The sequence below is a fragment of the Lepisma saccharinum genome, chromosome 6, assembly GCF_977018435.1.
Source record: "Lepisma saccharinum chromosome 6, izLepSacc3.1, whole genome shotgun sequence".
Classification (NCBI taxonomy): domain Eukaryota; kingdom Metazoa; phylum Arthropoda; class Insecta; order Zygentoma; family Lepismatidae; genus Lepisma; species Lepisma saccharinum.
In genome coordinates, this window is record NC_139234.1 from 75,448,861 (window position 1) to 75,469,432 (window position 20,572).

General features: G+C 38.5%; 1 protein-coding gene across 1 annotated transcript; it reads left to right on the forward strand.

Moving 5' to 3' along the window:
* The first annotated feature begins 1,553 nt into the window (after positions 1–1,553).
* Positions 1,554–15,322, forward strand: LOC145989460 (galactoside alpha-(1,2)-fucosyltransferase 2-like). The gene is made up of 2 exons (XM_083124807.1): positions 1,554–1,633; positions 13,616–15,322. The coding sequence occupies exon 2, from the start codon at positions 13,628–13,630 to the stop codon at positions 14,816–14,818; it is 1,191 nt and encodes a 396-aa protein (XP_082980933.1). The 5' UTR covers positions 1,554–1,633; positions 13,616–13,627; the 3' UTR covers positions 14,819–15,322.
* The last annotated feature ends 5,250 nt before the right edge of the window (positions 15,323–20,572 follow it).

A 20,572-nucleotide genomic window follows, 5' to 3' on the forward strand; every position in this document is an offset into this window, starting at 1 on the left:
TGGGAATGTAAAAGTTAAAGGAGAAATTAATTGCTTTTTGTTGTCATGGGTGGGACACAATAAAAGAAAAGTAAATATAAAGTTAAAATATATTAACAATATAAAAATATTTTCTACCTTCTAAATTAAGTATAATAATTTAATGTTTATCCAAATAAACAAGATTCTTGACTCAGTGTGCGTGTGTGTGTGGGTGTGTGTGTGGGTGTGTGGGTGTCTATGTGTGTGAATGTGAATGAATTAGTATGATGTAACACAATGATATTGTCACCTCCAGAAATCTCCCCCCCCCCCCCGGCTGTTTCAAAAATTTAAAATTCTACTCTAAATTCTACTCGCAATGTTACTGAATTATGCTCTAAGAAAGATACGGCTATTTGTTCGTAAACATATAAGAAATGTATGCTTCCTACTCTTCACGCGAACTCTACCGGGTTCGAATGCCGGCCTGTGAATGGGCGTTCTTTGTGAATATTCCTTCATCAATTTCATCATTCATCCTTATCTTCGCGATTAGCCAAAAGTGGCAGAAAAGCGAAGTAAAATAAACTAAATCAATCAATCAAGCTTCCGGCGAACTCCTTTAATGGATAGAAGAAATGCTAACGATTACAATTTTATTTGCAAATTAATTTATGGAACAATTGCTGTGCCCTATTAATTAATTAAGTTACACTAATGACTCGTCAATATGCATTCCAAAATAACTGCTCTGCAATTTCTGTCATTTCAATTTTAGAAATAGCTAATAGGTATTTTAATTTTGAACAGGGTGGAGCATTTTCGATTACCCACTTTCAAAATAATATACTCAGCCCTTGAGACAATGAAACTTCAAAAATGTTATATCATCCTTTTCATTTCACTACACTTGTTCATTTACATACATGACACGTAGACTTTACTTCTAAAAGTGTAAAGACATAGTGTTTCACATATAACTGTAGCAAATGCACAAAAGCGCATAGTAAAGTCTACGTGGCATGTATGTAAATAGACAAGTGTAGTGAAAAGGATGATATCACATTTTTTGAGTTTCATAGTCTCTAGGGTTGAGAATATTATTTTGAAACTGGGTAATCGAAAATGCTAAAACCTGTATTATATTTTTTAAGAAAATGTAATTATTTTATTTCAACGTAAATTGGTCTTTTTAGTATTTTTCTCATGTATTACACTTATTTAATATTCTTATTGTATATATTGTCTATATGTAATTTACCTATTTTAATAAACTGCTGTATAAGGCTTGTGTGCTGTTTCTGAGCAGTACAATCCAAAACTTAAATAAATAAATCAATAAGCTAGGTAGGGTAGAGTGATCCCCACAACACAGGAAATTGCTTAAGTTCATCCTTAGGTAATTCACATCCCCTCCTCCCCCCACCCCTTCTGTGTGTTATTATTTTTCACTTAAGAACGTGACAATATGACATCGAACATCACGTGAGACGTGACTTATGCTTTAGTGAGAGTCACGGCTCCACTGTCAACATCTTGAAGACCTCAGTAAAAAAAAAAAACATTCTTGCACCAATGTTCCGTGTAATATCCGTTGGACTATCCAAGTTAGCCGAGTATCAGAAGGTGCCTCGATTTCAACAAAGCGAATAACCAGGTTCGAATTTCACATGTAAGTATAGTAGAGTGCGAATTAACGGGGGGTGCTAAGGATTTCACCCCCCACAAAAAAATTGTATCCCCGGCAAGAGAAAATCATATTCATCCCTGCCAGGGATGGCTTTATCCCCTGAAAGAAAATTCAATTTAAAGCATACCAATTGAAAAATAATTCCTGTCCGTTAATGGTCCGGCCATCGAGAATTTCACTGCCGAAAAGTATTCCGCCTTGTAGACGCCATTGCAATTGACAATTGAAGCATTTCACCAAATAACGCTGCATGGCACATTTGGGAATGCGCTGAGTTACCAGTGGAATCATGCTGCGGCCCTGCGACTACAGGCTACAAGCTGGCCAGCCATAAGGTCGGATGTTGCTCAAAGATTGATACTGTTCTTGCACAAGGTTTTATGTTTTTCACTATTGTAGTACAGTAACATACTACAGGTTTTATCCGTTGTTCTCGCAATCACTGAAATGTGCCATACAGTGTGTTTCGGTGAAATGCTTCAATTGTGCAATTGACCAACCACACCGAGCAGAGATAACAGCTGGGTATTTTCCACAGCTGCTATTTTACATGTAGGAAAGTGATCAACAAGAAAGTTGTAGGTACGTTGGATGGACGTTAAGTTTGAACTTGGCAATAGACATTTCGTTGTTTTCGCTGAAACTAGTTAGATAGCTGTTTTTGTGCATGAGCTTGGGTTTTCTTAGAATCTAAATATTCTGTTTCTAAATTACGTGCAAATGTTATCATAAGATTTCATGAACTAGGTTAGAACCAATGTTGTAGGGTACTTAAAACTGCAAGGCAATAGTTTAGTATAATGACTGCCGAACGCCCCCCATAAAACTACCTTCCAAAATGAAATCACAAATACGCCACTGAGTGGGCATCCCCCTCTACCCTAAGTCAAAAGCTTAATTTGCACAGTGACGTGTTATAGGCATTTACGCAAATTGAAAGGGATAACTGTTTTTCGTACCAAATATGGAAGTTTGCAGTATCTCGTAAGAAAGCTACAAGGGTCCACACCCATGGCACTCGATATACGTGGCGGAGTGGTTAGAACACCGCGCTACGACGCCAGGAGTCCCGAGTTCGGATCCTGGTTCAGAGATGGATGTTTGCGTTCGTTTGTCTGAATGAAAAAGAGACTTGAGAATAATTCATACCAGTTTGATGTGTGGGTAAAGCTGCCGCTTAGGGGTCTTCCTTTTGAAAAAAGAAATTGGTAACGACATCGTCTTGTAATCAGAGAGTCCCGGATTCGATAGCCGTTGAAGGCACATAGTGGTTCGGATACTACTTTACACTGTCTCACCTGGCATTTACAGTGAAGACCTGTTCGTAGCGTCACATCTCACTGAGAAACTTTACCTTCGTCGGGAGACCTAAGTCTCCTTTCGAGGTACCAAGCTAAACGGTTCGATTCCAGGGTACGTGTGACCGGATCGGTTTTCACCCCCGGCGCATAGCCGACTCGTGCATAAAGTGATGTTGAATAATTAATAATAATAATAATCAATAATAATAAAAATCAATAATAAGTATGGCGTCGATAATAATAATTGATGTTAGCCCTAAAGTCCAGCGGAAATGCTTTGCTGACTTAACGTTGAACAAAATATTAATACCAATATTTATGAGGATATATTATGTATAGCTATAAACACAAATCATAGTCATATCATAGATAACAAAAATTTATATTATATAACACACAAAAAATAGACACATTACACAACCCCTCACTATCACTCACACATTCACACTCTCACTCATACTGCAGGTATGAAATTACATTAAGATGAATGCATTGGCCTTTTTTTAGATACCAAGCAATATTTAGTTTTCTTATGAGCAGGGATGAATCTTAATCTGTGCCTGCAGACGTTAATTTGTTTAGAATCCAAGATACTTAGCTTTCATCTGCGCACGATCATTAAATTCTGCCAACGAGCATAACACATAATCTTTTATATTTCGCAATTTATTAAAACATTAAATAATTATTGTAGAATTTTCACAAATGCGCCTTGGAACTTCAATAACATTAGGCAGGGCATGCAACTCGTGCAACATAGATATCAAATGCAAGGCACATACATGTTTACAGAATGAAAAATGAAGAGACTGATGTATGAATATATTAAAAATAGCACGAAGTTAATTTACTTCCTTAGTTAACAAACTTGAGAGGTGATCTCTGCAAGAGATACACCAATTCTCCGGACGGGAGACAAGTTACGCACTTTTAATCAAATATTTAAGAGTACGCACCTAATATGACATAAATATAATTATTCATACGGCTCGGCGCAGAGCATGGGAAAAACAACAGTATGTTGTGAATCGATTTTTCGAATTAGAAATTGTTATGAAATTTAAATTATCTTGGCCAAAAGTATAATCAATACGTTTGTGACTTTTAATTTAAAGACTGGTATCTTTTCATCCGACGGCCTATCTTTGGAGTCCTGGGTCAATGAGCACTCACACATATACAAAAATTAACAGTTGTATACTGTACCATCTCGGCGTATTAGGCGTTCCAGCGATGTTTAGGGTAGTCTTTTAGACGTCGGCGTGACGTCAATCCGCGGTGCTCGCTCGTGTCCTCTTCGAGGCACTAACACTTCTCCACGTTACTTCTTTGTAGCGGCGCTTCGCAAACGTCTTGTACACACCTTCCTTCTACGCTTCAACATCACAGCGACGAAGATGGGGGGAACTGCCTCTCTGCCATCTGTCTGCTTCGTGGTGGAGCAGCGATTAATTTCTTCGACATCCTCTCTCTCTCTCTACTCGGGGGACGGCGATAATGGGCAAAGTCGCTGTACCGGGGGCATTCGTGGCTTCTCACCGCTAGTCTTACGCGGGACGTCGGCGTCGTCTCAAGACGCAGTAAGTGTCGCTTCATCTCTCAATCTCTTCTTCTAGATGGTATGTATAAGTGAGGACTGGTGTCACTTTATCTTCCCATTCTCTCTCTCTCTCTCTCTGCAGAATTTTTGTCTGGCGTCGGCGTCGAAGTACTCAAGGACACTGATTCGGCTGGCGGCTTTCGGCTGTATCGTTACATGGCTTCATATCGGGCTCTGTGAACGTCATTTATGGCGACGTGGCGTTTGTGGCGCTTGTGGCGCTTGTGGCGGCGTCATAGCGGTGTGGCGTCGGGGCGCTGAGCGATGATTTGCTGCGTCGGCTTCATGCATGCTAGCTTTTGGGAAGGCCCATATGGCACCCCTTCTCTTCTGCTTTAGCCCGCCACGATCGTATTACTGTTCCTCGTCACAAAAAGGATAACACAAATCCAGTGCACAGGTCACTAATTAATTAGCACTGCGTATTTACAGCACTAGTCACTGTCACTCACGCAAAGTAAAACACACGGCGCGGTAGAAAATAGACAAAGTCCCGAACCTTACTCCGACTGTCACAGAGGTGTTGTCGGATCGAAAACTGGCGGTCTACTGTGTACTGTTCGTCTGTTCTTCCACTATGTAAGGACAATTTGAAATTTCGAATTCTAACAGACTGACTTTTAGGCCCGGAAATCTGAAGTTGCGTCGTTGGTGGTCAAGCGTCCCTTTTTTGCTTGGTCCAGCTTCTTCAGGCACACGTGTTGCGTTAGAATGGGATGAAAAGTATAGTTCTAGGGTCTGGATCCTCATCCTGTACGTAATATGCTCCTCCACTAATTGGCCTCACAAGTCGAACTTCCTGTCGCAGAATGCACTAAGTCGCTCTAACAGTGAAAGATTTATCACAGCATATTGTTGTAGTTCCCAGCTCCTCTGACCCAACGGGGGGAAAGTCGACAAAGCACAGAAACACAAAAGGTTCAGAAAAATTGTGTTTCTCTACCCAAGCTTCAAGAGAATACGAAGTTACGCAAAATTATAAAATAATGAAAACCTAGGATATTGAATAATAAAAACTTAGGTGACAAAAACTGATTGTCACAACTGTAAGCCCAGTTCCAATTAGTCAATCAGTCATAAAATGGACTTAAATAAAAATTCAAAACGCAAGCTACAAGGTTGTGGGTTATGTCGTTTAACGTCTATTCTGTCAAAATATCGAATCAGATGTTGGAAGCAGAGCTTGAGATGGACCGGACCGGACCGGAACGGCGTTTCGGTTCGTGGATATCTGTAACCTTCCCGTTCCGTTTCGTCAGAAATTGCAACGGATGGTTCCTGTTCGTTTATTATTATTATTATTTCGATATTCCACTACTTTTACCTTTTCAGTGTGAAATAAGTTGTCAATACTCTTTAATGGTGCATATTATAGCATTCATATAAGCTTCCACTCAGTGGCGGCGATTGGGTTCCAAAACTGAGGGGAAAGGTGCCAAAACTAGGGGTCAAGGGCAGTTTACTTTCTCTTTTTACATAGAATATGGTTTAGCATAGTACTGGGGCAACTGTCCCCCAGGCCTCCCCTAATCGCCGCCAGTGCGTTCCACAGTGGAAATGTGTTGTTGCCACGAGGGCAGGGGCAGCGCCAGAATGAGTCATCTAGGGGGTGTGGAATGAAATTTAGCGGTTGCGATGTTGAAAATAAAGAAAAATGAAACATGCACGCAACCTTTAGTCACTACATCAAATACCAATCAACTTCTAGCAGCCATTTATGATATTATGTCAATGAAACTGAAGAATATCAGTGACTTGCCCCATTTTTGCTTGAATTTACCGCAACAACCACATGTTTGAAAATTTGGTGGATTCAATTAGGCTATTTTACGTTGTTTTTCTGCTAATTCGAACATTTGAAATGACATACATTGCGCATTACACTCCAAGAAAGTGGCCATGGAGTGTAAACATTCATACATAAGTTACGAAGGTGGTTAAAATATGACAATGTGACACTACAAGAAGTTAATAGTGTTTTGAGTTGAAAATAGGTTTTGAAAATAGGGTGCGGAAGAATATTCAGGGGTGCGCAAGCACCTCTTTGCACCCCTTCCCCTGGCACCGCCCCTACGCGGGGGGGGGGGGGGGTTATCACAGTAGGACGGCGTCTATGTTGCCTAAGTTGGAAACAAATTCGGAGTGCTGGAACTGAAATCAGCACAAAATCATTTCCTTTATTTTCATTTACTTGAATTTCCCTTTTCAGTGATGTTCTACCGTCCTTTCTTATGTGGCTCGATTAACCCAACTGTAAAATTGCACGTACCAAACAATAAATCGAATCCTTGATCCTACGCAAAAAACAATATGGAAATATCTTTCACTTACACAAATTGATTTTTAATTAATAAGTATTATGAAGTAAAGTATTGAGGATATGTACAGTCACGGACACATCTGGGTTGTAACGATTTCAATGAGAGTCAACGGTATTGTTACCAGCCGGAAGTGTCCGTGACTGTACATTTAATTCAAAATCCCGCCCCTCTTGTGCAAGCTGACTACCATTCACGATTTCCATCTGTCTAAATTTTAAAAACAAGAAGCCTCTTGTGCAATGTATTTACATTATTTGATGTTTATCTAAATATTTTAATACCGGGTGGCCACAATTAAAGCTGCCGTACTCATATCCCTCTGGCGCCCGTTCGAAGCAAGGAATTGCGCTGAAACTTGTTATTGAGGATATGGAGACCATGAGGAAGCAATTACCGATGTAAAGAAAATAGTTCACATTTCGATCACCAGGTGGAAATGTGGCGCTTAGAATTAAATTTCCCCCACTCACAGCTGTCTGAAGCCGGGTCGAAGCAACGGATTGCAGTAAAACTTGGTATAAGTCAGTGGAGACATTGGGGAAGCGAATGTTGATGAAAGAAAGTGAAAAAGTAGTTCAAATTTTCACAAACAGGTTGAAATGTGGCGCTAGTGTAACAACAACCAGTGGTTTGAGGTTACGTTAGTACAGCAGTGTTCAATATGAGCCCTGTCAATGCGAACGACCCTTTGGAACCATATGACACCGTGATCAATTCACAAACGAAGCGTTTCCCGTGATGCTGTTCACTGTGTACGAGATTTCAGCGCCACATTTCAACCTGGTGGTTAAAATTTGAACTTTTTTCTTTGTTAGCATTCGCTTCCTTATGGAGAACATAGCCTCTATGCCAAGTTTCAGCGAAATCCGTTGCTTGGAACGGCATCAAGAGGGCTCTGAATTGTGGCCAACCAACATCAGTGATTGTAATACTGATAGTCATTTCACTACTCTTGCAGTTGCTATAGTAGTCAAGGGGGAAAATAAGGCAATAACAACACATTAACAATAGTAAAGCGTTCCGTTTCGTGAAATTTCCATTTTGTGCCGTAGCGGAAGAGTTGATATTTAGAAGAAAGGACGGTCTTTTAAAGTTACTCTCAGTTTTTAAGATGTGTGTGACATGCCCATGCTGGGTTAACCTATTCAGTTCATGTATGTACTTACAAACAATTCAGGGATGAGGAGATATGTAGTTGAAAACAGTCATGTGTTTCCTTACATTTGACGTGTTCCATTTTTTCCGATATTGGCGAGAACATAATATATTTTTTTCTGCAGTGTTTCGTTGATTTTAGTTTGGTACATGTTGTTATTGTGTTATTTAGAAATGTATGCACAGAGTAGTGGCGATTGAGTTGGGAGGGGATAAAGTCAATTAATTTTCTCTTGGTAGTCAAGTCTTAGCATTATGAGGCGATTGTGCGGAGGTAAAAAGTGGGAAACGTGGGGGGGGGGGGGCTGCTCCCCAATCACCACCACTATCAGTATATGTCAACATAAATGTCTTTAAGACACAATTTTTAATAATACCTTTGTATGTTATGGCTTAAATGTTTCTAATTTTCATTCACTGAAATTTCGATGTAAACCGGGTTAAATGGTAGAAAAGGCTACAAAGCCTTAACTTCGCCGTGATAAACAAGACGTAATATATAAATAAATATATTTAGCTAATATGACACGGTAAAATTCAGTTCTAAACCTAACATAGAGTCTATTGGAGAATTTTTCGTAGACACCTGGTGATAAAATGTTCAATTTCATAATTTTCTGTACTTTCAGACGTGAACTTGAGCACAGGCGTTGACCCTGATGTAGCAAGAAGATAACATATGCATAACTGATTGAAGATGTAAACTAAACTTCTCAATACCCTCAGTCAGCATTAATGAAATTCTTTCACGGTGGAGCCAAATGTAGATAAAGATTTTTCCACATTTTTCAGCTCCTCGGAGCTTGAACTTACATTAGCATCAACTTGTGATTTGAGCAGGTCAATAATATTACTGAACGTGCCTCAGAAATATGTTCATTTGCAATGCAATTTGCTTCTTCGAGTAGTGCTGCATAAACTATGAAATGACCCCTAGTAGCTCTGGCTAATGATAATATAAGTTCAAGTTCCGAGGCGCAGAAAAATCTGGACCTTTATCTACGTTTGGTTCAACTCTGAAAGATAACAGGATACTGGTGCTCTGTGGTTGCAATACATTAGGATGCTCAATATTTCTCGGAATTTCATGGCGAAGATAAAACCGAACGTATTACGATGTGGAGTGTACGTTCATCTTCAATCAGTTACGCATATGTTCTCTTCTTACTGCATCAGGGTCAATGTGCTACAAGTGCAAATCCGTATGTACAGATGAAATTGAACAAGTTATCACCAGGTATCTACGAAAAATTCTCCAATAGACTCTATGTTTGGCAAAGTAACTGGTTTAGAACCGTATTTTACCGTATCATATTTGCTAAATATATTCACAGTGATTAGGTGATTAGGTGCTTAGGGGTCATGGGGCAACAGTCCACTTTTTCCCTCCGCGCAATCGCCTTATGATTCTAAGACTTGCCTACCAAGAGGAAGAAATCTGTTCTTACCCCCATCCCAGTGTGACACCCAATCGGTGCTACTTTGTGCATACATTTCTACACAATAAAAACGACACGTAACGTGAACGCAAGTGAACGAGTCACTGCAGAAAAATATATTACGTTCTCTGTTCTCATCAATATCGCAAGAAATGGAAAACGTCAAATGTAGGGAAGAAATTACTCAGTTCTCAACTACATAAATTATCTCCTCAATCCCTGACTCTACAAGCACAAAACAAAAATCATTCTCTAGAGGAAATCATGAGCTATGATTTTTTTCAGTCATGAAGTAAAACATAGTTTAGTACTTATTTGTTATTATTTGTGTACGAAACCAACTTTTAGGCTAATTCTAAAAATTAAAGAAAATATTTCAAGCTTTCCAACTCAATTAAGATTTATGGTAGCTCTATCAAACAAAAAACATAATTTAGCAATTTTTTCCACTCTTTCATTCTGGTTATCTTCACATTTGCCCACAATGCACCGTTTTCGAGATATATTTTTTTATTTTCATGGTGAATTTTTGGCGCTATTTTCTCAACATGGCGGCTAACCTACAGGTCAGAGTATGCTAGACCCTTCAAAATCGGTTTCCTCACCTTTTTAGATATAAGGGTAGTTGGTTTCATTTCTGTTGCAATTAGTTCCCCAGATGACCAAAACATTACTTAACTTTCCTAGACTAATTGTACAAACATTTTGGCAAGGAAGTGTTGATAGACTTAGTTTTGTTTCCCAGATATTTGAGGCCTTAAAAAGTGGCTTCTCAATGTCCTCATTATGGTAGAGTGAGGAGGAAAATGTTAATGCAGTGGAATCTTGATAACTCGAACTCGAATAAAACCTTGAGAAGACGAATTTTTGTACAGTTTATGGGATGCCGTTCGAGCTCAATAACTCGAAGGTAGAGTATGGAAAACCTCTATGAGTCGAAGTTAAATTCTAATCACCTCTATAACTCCAAGTTTTAGTCCCACGGACCTCAATAAGTCGAAGAGTAGTAAACTTTAGACCTCTATAACTCGAAGTCGACGATTTTGTCCCTCAATAACTCGAATCTTGGTGAGTCGAAATCCTCGATACCTCGAATTTCCCCCCCCCCCTTCAAGTTCGAGTTCCACTGTATATCTTCTTTGTGTAATTTATTAAAAACTTGAAATACAACACATTTTTCGTCAGAGTTTTCAGTCCTCGTGGTATGAAAGGTTTGAAATAGAGATTATTTATTCATGAGGGAGTTCTGCCTGTGGCTGCGCTAACACTAAGCCGAAAAACTAATATTTCATTAAGAAAGTTTATTTGTTCGTTAATATCTAAATCCTTTATATTTTGTCAATGGAAATGTTTAGCTTTCGTTTCAAAACTTCTAACTTCGAATGATCTCTGGACGAAATAATTTTAAAGTATTTATCAGGTTTTTATATCGCAACGTGATGCATGTCAGACAGTAGTCTGAATTACTAATCGACACTGTTATGTCAATAGAAAAGTACGATAGGTGGATCATCCGCCGACCTCTGTGGCGGAGTGGTTATCATGGGTATTCTTTGTGAGTGTCCCTTCAACTTCATCAATATCATCACTTATAATATTCATCTTCACGATTAGCCAAAAGTGGCAGAAAAGCGAAGTAAAATAAATTGAATCAATCAATAGTTATAACTAACTAACTAACTCCCTAGCCTTCTTAAACCCGAAGGTTCATGGCTGCAGCAACACAGGCCTTCCATCTTTCCCTATCTTGAGTAAGTTCTATATACTCTTTCCATCCCTACCAATTTCCCTTAGGTCCATCTCAACGTTGTCCCTCCATCTTCGTCTTGGCCTTCCTACAGGTCTCTTACCATCAGGTTTCCCAACAAGAATCCTGTAAACTCCTCTTTCCTCTCCCACCTAAGTCTTCTTGATTTAATTATTCTAATAATATCTGGACATGAATACAAATTATGTACTTCTAAATTATGTAACCTTCTCCACTCACCTGTCTCCTCATCCCTTTTAGGTCCAAAGATTTTCCTAAGGATCTTATTTTCAAATACTCTCAATTTATATTCCTCTTTCAATGTAAGGGACGAAGTTTCACATCCATATAATATTACAGGCAAAATTACTGTTTTGTATATTTTAACTTTTAGTTTCTTAGATATTAAACGAGAAGACAAAAGTTTATGAAGAAAGAAGTAACATGCATTTCCTGAATTAAGCCTACTTTTTATTTCCTCTTTAATATAATTTTCATTTGTTAATATTACTCCTAAGTATTTGAATTTGGAAACGAGTTCAAACGAGTTGTTATCAATAATTAGATTTTGATTATTATCTAACACTTGGTTTCGGCCTGTAAGCATATTTAGTTTTCTCTTCGATAACTTCCAAACCTATCTCTTTAGCAGTTTTGAAAAATATTTTAGCATTATTCTTAATTGTATTCACATCATCCCCCAGTAAGTCTACATCATCTGCATATGCTAACAACTGAGTCACACCATTTAATTTTAGTCCTTCCTAAGTTTCTTTTACCTTCCTAACAGCATATTCTAAGGCAAAATTAAAGAGCAATGGAGATAATGCATCTCCTTGTTTTAACCCATCATGAATTGTAAATTTGTCAGACATATTAATACCCACACGAATTTTACTTTCTGTTTCACTGGTGCATATTTTTATCATACTAACAAGCTTCTTAGGTATTCCAAACTCTACTAATATATTATATAAATTATCTCTTTTGACCGAATCATATGCTTTTTTGGAAATCAATGAATAGCTGATGGACATTTCGATTATATTCCCACTTTTTTTCAAGTGTCTGTTTGATGTGAAAAATTTGATGTGTAGTTGATCTGTTAAGTTTAAATCCACATTGATAATCACCTATAATTTCATTAGCATATGGGGTTAGTCTCGTTAAAAGAATGTTAGATAATATTTTATATGTTGTATAGAGTAGAGAAATTCCACGGTAATTATTGCAGTTCATTTTATCACCTTTTTTAAACACAGGAAGAATTATGGATTCTTTCCACTGTTGAGGGATTTCTTCTTCATTCCATATTAAACAAATTAATTTATGAATTTGACATATTAATGAATTTCCACCATATTTAATTAACTTAGCTGGTATTAAATCAATGCCAAGTACTTTGTTATTCTTTAGCCTTTTAATAACATCCTTAACTTGAATCAAGTTAGGTTCTGGAACTAAAGGTTCTGCTGTGTGCACTTCATTTACTTCTGATTTATCTCCTATATGGACATTTAAAGGGTCATTAAAGTAGTTCTTCCATCTATTTAGAATATCGCTTGGGTCAGCTAGAAAATCACCAAGTTTATCTTTTATCAAATAGTTATATCATCCACAAAATTAATGCGTCTATGTTCTAGAAGCGCGTATGAATCTGGTAGGTTTTATAATGACTTGCGTCAAGCCGAAAGGTTTCCTTGGTTAGCTGGATGTCTGAGAGAAACAAAATATAGCTTTGCTACACATGTTTTGGGCAAAAGACTACGAATGGTGTAAGGTGTTCTGAATTGAACAAACTAATTAAAAAAAAGCTCTTAAACACCGGTCTTCCAAACCTTTGTTGCATAGTGAGGCATCTCAATGCTAGCTTTTAAATATGTATGGATCATGAAGCTGGCCGACTTCAGGCAACAAAACACAATGAAATTGTACTTTCAAATACACAGTACTTATATCGACTAATCTCATAAGTAAACTATTAGGCAAGAAAGGCCGTAGCCTTCCTTTGGACTTGGCGTTCCCACCAGAAATGTTCATGCTACGACACTGATAGATTGACTCTTATAAGCAAAATCAGGGGCTGAGAACCAATGAAAAAACCCTGTACATCTAACACAAAGTTTAATCAGAAAAATATTGTTGATTAGACAGTTCTTGGTCTGTTCTAGTCGGTAGCCGAATCATTTGATACTTTTTGATTACTCCTAAAATATAAGAAAGTGAGGATATGATTCCAAACAACCCCCACGGCGCATCACTGATTCATTTGGTCATGTAGTTAAATTAGTTCAGAAATCTTATTTCCCCCTTTTCGTTTGTCTGTATACTAGCATAATGGCATATTTCTAAGAACAATCTCATCTTGTAGTCTCAAATATATTATTTTATTCCTTTTCAGATTATTTCAACAATGAGAAGAGGAAAAACTTCCATTAGACAGAGAAACTTCTTGAGGAGATGCATTGTGATTTGTGTGTTGATATTGGGCGCGGCACTGTTGCTGAACGTGGTATATTCTGAGAATAGGTTTGGAGAAACTATCGGAAGAGATGCAGACCAAACGTCTTCCAAAATGGAGATTGTGCAGGAGGGAAGTCCAATGAACTCGACAGCAGGATCATTCGATACGAAAATGTCCATCACAGATGAGATGAAAGAACTAGGAGAGGGGGAAATAAACTCAATAAGAGAATTGAGGAAGAGTGCACTAGAAGAGAAAGTAGCTAAACACAAGGCTACATACCCAAGTAGAAGCAAATCAAACAGTCCAGACTCACAGGATACCGAAAATGGTAGCAGAGCATGTCCAAAGAATAGGACGGCCATTGTGGTGGATGGAAGGACACTGGGTAATAAAATATGGGGATATGCTTCACTGTGGGTTGTCGGAAAGGAACTGGATGTGGAGACGTACATACCAGATTCTATGTACAAAGTGCTGGTAAAAGTGTTCAGGAATGTAAACATTCGTTCTGACGAAAGTGTAAAACACTGTGACAAAATATACGACGGTTCAGACGGAAATATAGTGCTCCGAAACTATATTATTTTTGTGGGAGAACTACTCCAATTTAAAATGGAGTTGAAAAGCGAGTTTGCCTACAGGAGAGAGCTTGTTGACGCGGCTGAGAAACAATTCCAGATAGTTAGATTGGAAATGTCGACGGGAAGAGCCACAGGAGATGACGTAACGTTCGTTGGGGTGCACGTAAGGAGGACGGACTATATAAGTTATGCTAGGAGCAGAATCAAAACAACCCCTGCCGATAGGGGTTTCTACTTGCGGGCGATGTATTGGTTCCGCCAAAGATTTCAACACGTGGCTTTCATGGTGACTAGTGACGACGCGGAATGGTGCAGGGGTAACCTTGTCAGCGACCAGAGCGATATATTCTTTGTGAACCATGAGGGTCCTGATGATTACATCTACGATCTCGTACTTCTATCCCTGTGCAACCATTCTATCATAGACTACGGTACATATGGGGTATGGGCAGCTGTTATGGCTGGAGGAGAAACTATTGCCTATGATACAAAGAATATAAAGTATCTCACCTCCAAGGCGGTTTCCATCATACCGAACTTTCATATTATGACGTAGCGGACGATAGAAAGCGGGCAAATGTAAACAGCAATTTTGGTTCTTTCTTTTTTAAATTTATATCCTATGTTTTTTAAGCAATGAAATTGTGCAGTTACTCTCCTCTGCATGCTGGACTCTTGAAAACAGAGTGAATGAAGTGAATGACGGACATTTTGCCTGCATTTTTATTTGCAAATTATCCAAAACAAAAAATGAATGCCATTTTAGCCATTAAAATATAATATAATGTTGTGAAAATTGTAGTATAATGGTTACGCTACGTGGTATCATTATGCCCTAAATAAAATTAGTCCTTGCCTTCAGTTCACTTGCCATGCATAAGGTTGTTAGTCACATAATTCCATAAGTTTACCTTGATTTTAAATTTCCATGAATGCCTAACAGTTTCCGCACAAATCCGTACGTTTTCTAACCAGGGTTTAGTGATCAACTGGACAGTTTTATTAAATATTAATTTTATGTCTTGTCCAGCGACTGGCTCCTACCAAATCCACGATGAGTTATGGAAGCTATGTCTGAATTTTTTTTATTTAGTTTTAATTTTTAATTTTAATTTTTAGTTTAATTTTTTAATTTTTAGTTTTCTTCTAAGAGGCAGAAGTAGAAGTCAAGCCCCGTCATTTAATGCACCACGTGTTGAGATGAGCAATTCAAGAAGACGAAACTCCAATTTTCACAAATATTGTTAGAAAGTAGATGATTTAAGTCATATGCGAGTGCAGACCTTCTGATAAAAGAGTGCAAATTCGTTGATGAAAGTTCAGTCGCAGAAAGAGAAACTCATTCCATCTCACTGTTTTATTGTATTGATGGGTACTAAACAAGTGCGTATATAGTGTGTGTGTCCGGACACACCGAAAATCACCCTATTAGAAGAATTCCAGCTTCCGTGGCACAAAAGTTCTCTGTTCCCTTCCTCCTTTATTTTCCTTCTCTTTGGTTCAGACTAATTTACATATGCACACGATTTCGTACAGCAGATTAAAAAAAAATACACATAATTTATTCATTTCCAATGTGTTACCAATTTATTCTGCGACCACATAGGTGTAACACAACTAGCCTAACGAAAAGAATGCGTGAGTCTTAATGATAAGTAATTTGCTGGAGAACGAAGACAAGACAGTCCAATTACATAGGAAATAAACTTGCCGTAGTATCTTGGAACTTTCGTCGGATTGAAAATATTTTTAAAAGAGAATAATATTGTTTAATAACGGTAATTAGATTTATCTACACTAAATTTCTAAGTGAGAGTATTAGGAGGAGCAAATATCAAACTCTGCCCTCCTGTGCGCACGCCTATGATTTAAGTTACAGAAGGATCAAATTGTTTAAGTCCCTTACGCGTAGATTGCGCGGTGCCATGAAGGCACGCAAGGGGTGTGAAGGTAGGGCTCCACACATTATCGATCTCTGTCTTAGTGATGTGATCAGCGCCAACAAGGTTGCCCTCGGGTACCCAATGACTAGATGAGCTACAATTTTCACATTTCCACCAACACTGGTTTCCGACATGTTAGCTGGACGCGTCACTGAGACACTCCACTTAAATTGGGTATAGTGGAATGACGACGTCTCTTCTTTATTATTTCAGTCTGTTTGACATGTTACCACATAACCCTCTTTGAAGGAACCTTTATATGTGCTTGTTGTAACTGTCAGTTTTACAAGGAAACGTCGAGGAGCAACTCGATATATTTCTTTGTCCAAGGCTTTTCATATTGTATCACTTGAGTTTCTTCTTTCAGAAACGAATCACGATTTTCTCCAGGGAGTAATAAACTGTTCAGGTCTTACCACACTGAACGAGTGCTATCATTCATCCTAATCAGGGCTGGCCTCAGACTACCAAGAGGGCAGTGACAATTTTCATGGATAAGGTGCCACGCTGAAAAACAAAAACCTCAAGAGTATACACAACTACACAATTCAATTGTGGCTGCACCGAAATGTTCGACATGCGTATTTAGAATTTTTTACTTGTGTGTTTTGTTGAGTAATATACAATGTAGTGCTATGTAATATATTTAGTACAATTATTGTTAATTATTACAGTGTACAGAAAATAGTTAAAAATATATGTTAATAGAAGCAATGTAATAATTATGAATACGCTTTGAATATACCTAATTGAGACTGTTAATTAACATTAAACGTGCTAGGCTCGTCTTCCGTGGTCGAACAGTAAATGCTTCTACAATGCAGTTCTACAATGCTTCGTTTGTATTTTTTTTTCAAAATGCTAATTTAAAGCGACATTAATTATTTTATTTAGATTCACCAACCAAGCTTTGGTGAGATTTCTTGCTGGCAAATTGACAATGCGGGGACGGGTATTGTCATGGTGAAAAATAGCATTTTTAAAGTGCGTTTTATACGCCGGCAAACACTGTAATTAATTTTACTCTTGAAACATTTCAATATTTTCACTTTTCTTGACAGGGTAGCCATGTGGGAGTTCGAGGCCAACATTAGAGTATGGAAGGCTATATAGTCTAATAGGTCAGCTACTTAAAAGTTGAATCACACAAAACGGGATTTCCAGTAGGAATGCCCCAGTTGGTGCTGAACTGGCTACCTGGGTGGAAATCATGACCGCCGGGCTACTTGACTATGGTTCAAATCTCAAACCCTGACACCTTCTGTAAACAAAACCACCTGTATGCAGAAAGCATTGCAAACTCATAGAAGTAAAATAATCCACACGAAAATCCAGCTTTGTTACAGGATTCATTACGTAAGGTAAAACAACAGCCAATTTGTAGTATGGGATACGCTGCCACAAATGACGTCTCACTTTAAACCCAATGCTCTTTCTTTTTTTACTTATTGCTTCACCTTTATGGTTAACTCTTTGCACCAGTAATCATTTCCCATAAATTTGGCTTCTTTCTTGCATGCGAATTGAATATATTTTACTTGCATTTTTTTAGACAAAATGATATAACATGGTAATGTATATTTCTAAGGTTTGATAAAGATAGGAGTGTATTTGAAATTTGTTTGTAGATTTTATGTAAATTGTATCTTATGTAAATAAAATATATAATGGGCATAAACAGCCATATGCATTGCTGTAAGTCCAATAAATATATTCATGATGATGATCAAAACAAGACAAAAAGTTCGTAAATTTATTGCGGTTGGAAACTTTGACAAGCATCCTAATAACGATTTTTGTTCCGCCACATATAGTGCACTTCGTAAAATAACTTGGTGACATGGCAAGGCAAGATAAGTGTGAACATTTTGTAGTAATATGCATTGTAACTTTCAATGAGCTTAGAGATTTGTGTACATAATGATATTTTATAACATTGGTTATTTTCTAAAAATAATCATGTGAACAGCAAGAAAGTAGTGCAACTTAGTAATATTGCCTAACTTATCCTTAGAAAAATAACATGCCGAGTTCTATGTGTGCGGGAAAGTCTCAGTGTTCTCCGAGCTTGTTTTCAAAACACCAGCAAGGACAGCCTTTGAAAAGGGGTGAGAAACAGATTCTACTCAATATTTATGTAACGTTCTGTCAGTGGTATCCTGAGAAACCAGTAAATGAAGTGGTTAAGTTCGTATCCCAGTGCAGTGGTGTGTCAGTGTCTGCAGTTTTAAGGGTTATGAAAGAGAGAATGACCGGGAGAGTAACATTGTATGCGGCTGCATATTCGTCTGATGTTTTGAGAGTGGGTTCTCACATTCAGAGGCTCTTACATAAAATGAATAAGTGCGGCGAACTATGAGTGTAACAGCAGATGATTGCGGTCATGAATCAGCTGACGCGGAGTGATACATCGAATCAGTGAGACCGTTTGTTTACAGAAGGTCTCAGGGTTTTTGATTTACACCATAGTTTTAACGACTAGGCCATGTTCTAATAGCAACTGGCTTTCTCTCTGCGTGATTCTATGGTACAGGAAATCAGAGACACGTTTGGCCATGTGAAGATAATCTGTGAGTTTGGCAAAGGAAAGTTTTTGTCTGTGGTTACCGAGTGTTGGTTGTTTGTGTTCGCTTCTCGGGAGAGGAAAAAGTAACAGAGATGATGTGAAATGACTGAATGAATTATTTGGTGTTCTAAGTCCACTTTATGCACAGAAGGGCTAATCGGGACTGGACCTACAGTTTAAAGTGGGATCCGAACCACTATGTGCCTCCACTGGGTAACGAACTCGGGATCCCTTGATTACAAGGCGACGACGCTACCACTGAGCCATCGGGGAGGCCCCAGGGATGATGTGCATTCGTGTTCAGTTCAGTAATATACGATGAGATTCTTACGCGACAAATATGATCAGCTGATGAAGAAAATCCTTATTATTACATGTGTATTAAATATTTAGCATATTTAGTTGAACAAAATATTGTTTTTTATGAATGAATCCTGAGAATCTCATGCATAAATATGGAAGCCCCCGTGGCGGAGTGGTTAGCACATCGCTCTACGACGCCAGGGGTAGTAGAGTGTCCCTTCATAAATTTCATCATGTCATCACTCATCCCAATATCCGCAAATTAGCCAAAAGTGGCACAAAAAGCGAAGTAAAATAAAGCAAACCAATCAATCAAATCATGTATGAATATGCATACCCGAGATCATTAAAAATCTTGTTCAGTACGCATTGATTACCATAGTTTTTTTAGAGCAAATTTCTAGTCCATACTTTACTTTTTAATTTTTAATAACAGCTGAAACTGCCCTACAATGTTCTTCAAATCGCTCGGCCAATTTTTTAACTTGTCTGCTCTTGAGAACAAGAGTGTACCGACAAGTACGGTAACAAGTATCGTGTGAGGCGAAAACTAGTAGCTGAGCCAGTACCACACAACTAGTCCAAGTCCAACTGGAAAATCCAGCAGGAGAGCTAGCCTCGTGCGATTCAGTCATAAGAGAGTGAGGTAGGTTCATCCCAGAATACAACAGTGTTCGATTGATTAATTGATTTGATTATTTTAGTCTATTTTCTGCCACTTTTGGCTAATCGAGTCCATGAGTATGAATGATGATAAAAATTGATGAAGGGACACTCACAAAGAACACTCTTGTCTAAGCTAGCATTCGAACCCGGCTTCTCTGGTGTCGTAGCGGGCTGTGATAAACGATTACGTGCGTCGAGCGCACGTGTATCAAGGGCACGGAATTTGCAGCGCACACAGAAGAGAAGCCGTTTTCGTGAAGGTCACATAACTGTGTCACCTTAGCATATCCAAGGCGCAGGCAAGGAGGATATTGCAATTTGTAGAGTGGGTTCATTCTTTGCAAAGTATTTGTAGTGAGAAAGTAGTGGTTCAGAGCGCTTTGTTTTTGTGTAGTTTTTTTCAAATGGAAGTAATCACCACTTACAAGAGTAAACCTAGTCTTCTGCTCGACGGATATCAGTGCCGTGTTGGCCGTCAAACTGAGAACATTATCCACTGGCGGTATGTGAAGGAACAGCAACTCAAGTGCAAGGGTCCAGTGAAAACATCATCGAGCAACGATGTTTTGGAATCGACACCTTATCAGTGTGTGCCATACGTTGCTGAGTCGGAAGTAAAAGAGCCAAGTAACGGGTGTTTCACTCGGGGCGGAACCCTGTATTTCGGTCATAACTCGGACACTAATGAAGACATTGCAACGAAATTTTGAGTGGACTTACTTCCGTTCATGCGAAGTCGGGTGACATCATAAGATGTGCTGGAAATGGCCACCATTGGCGTCCAGGCAGCAAAACATCGCGCGACCTGGAGTAGCAACGGCGCCGATCGGTC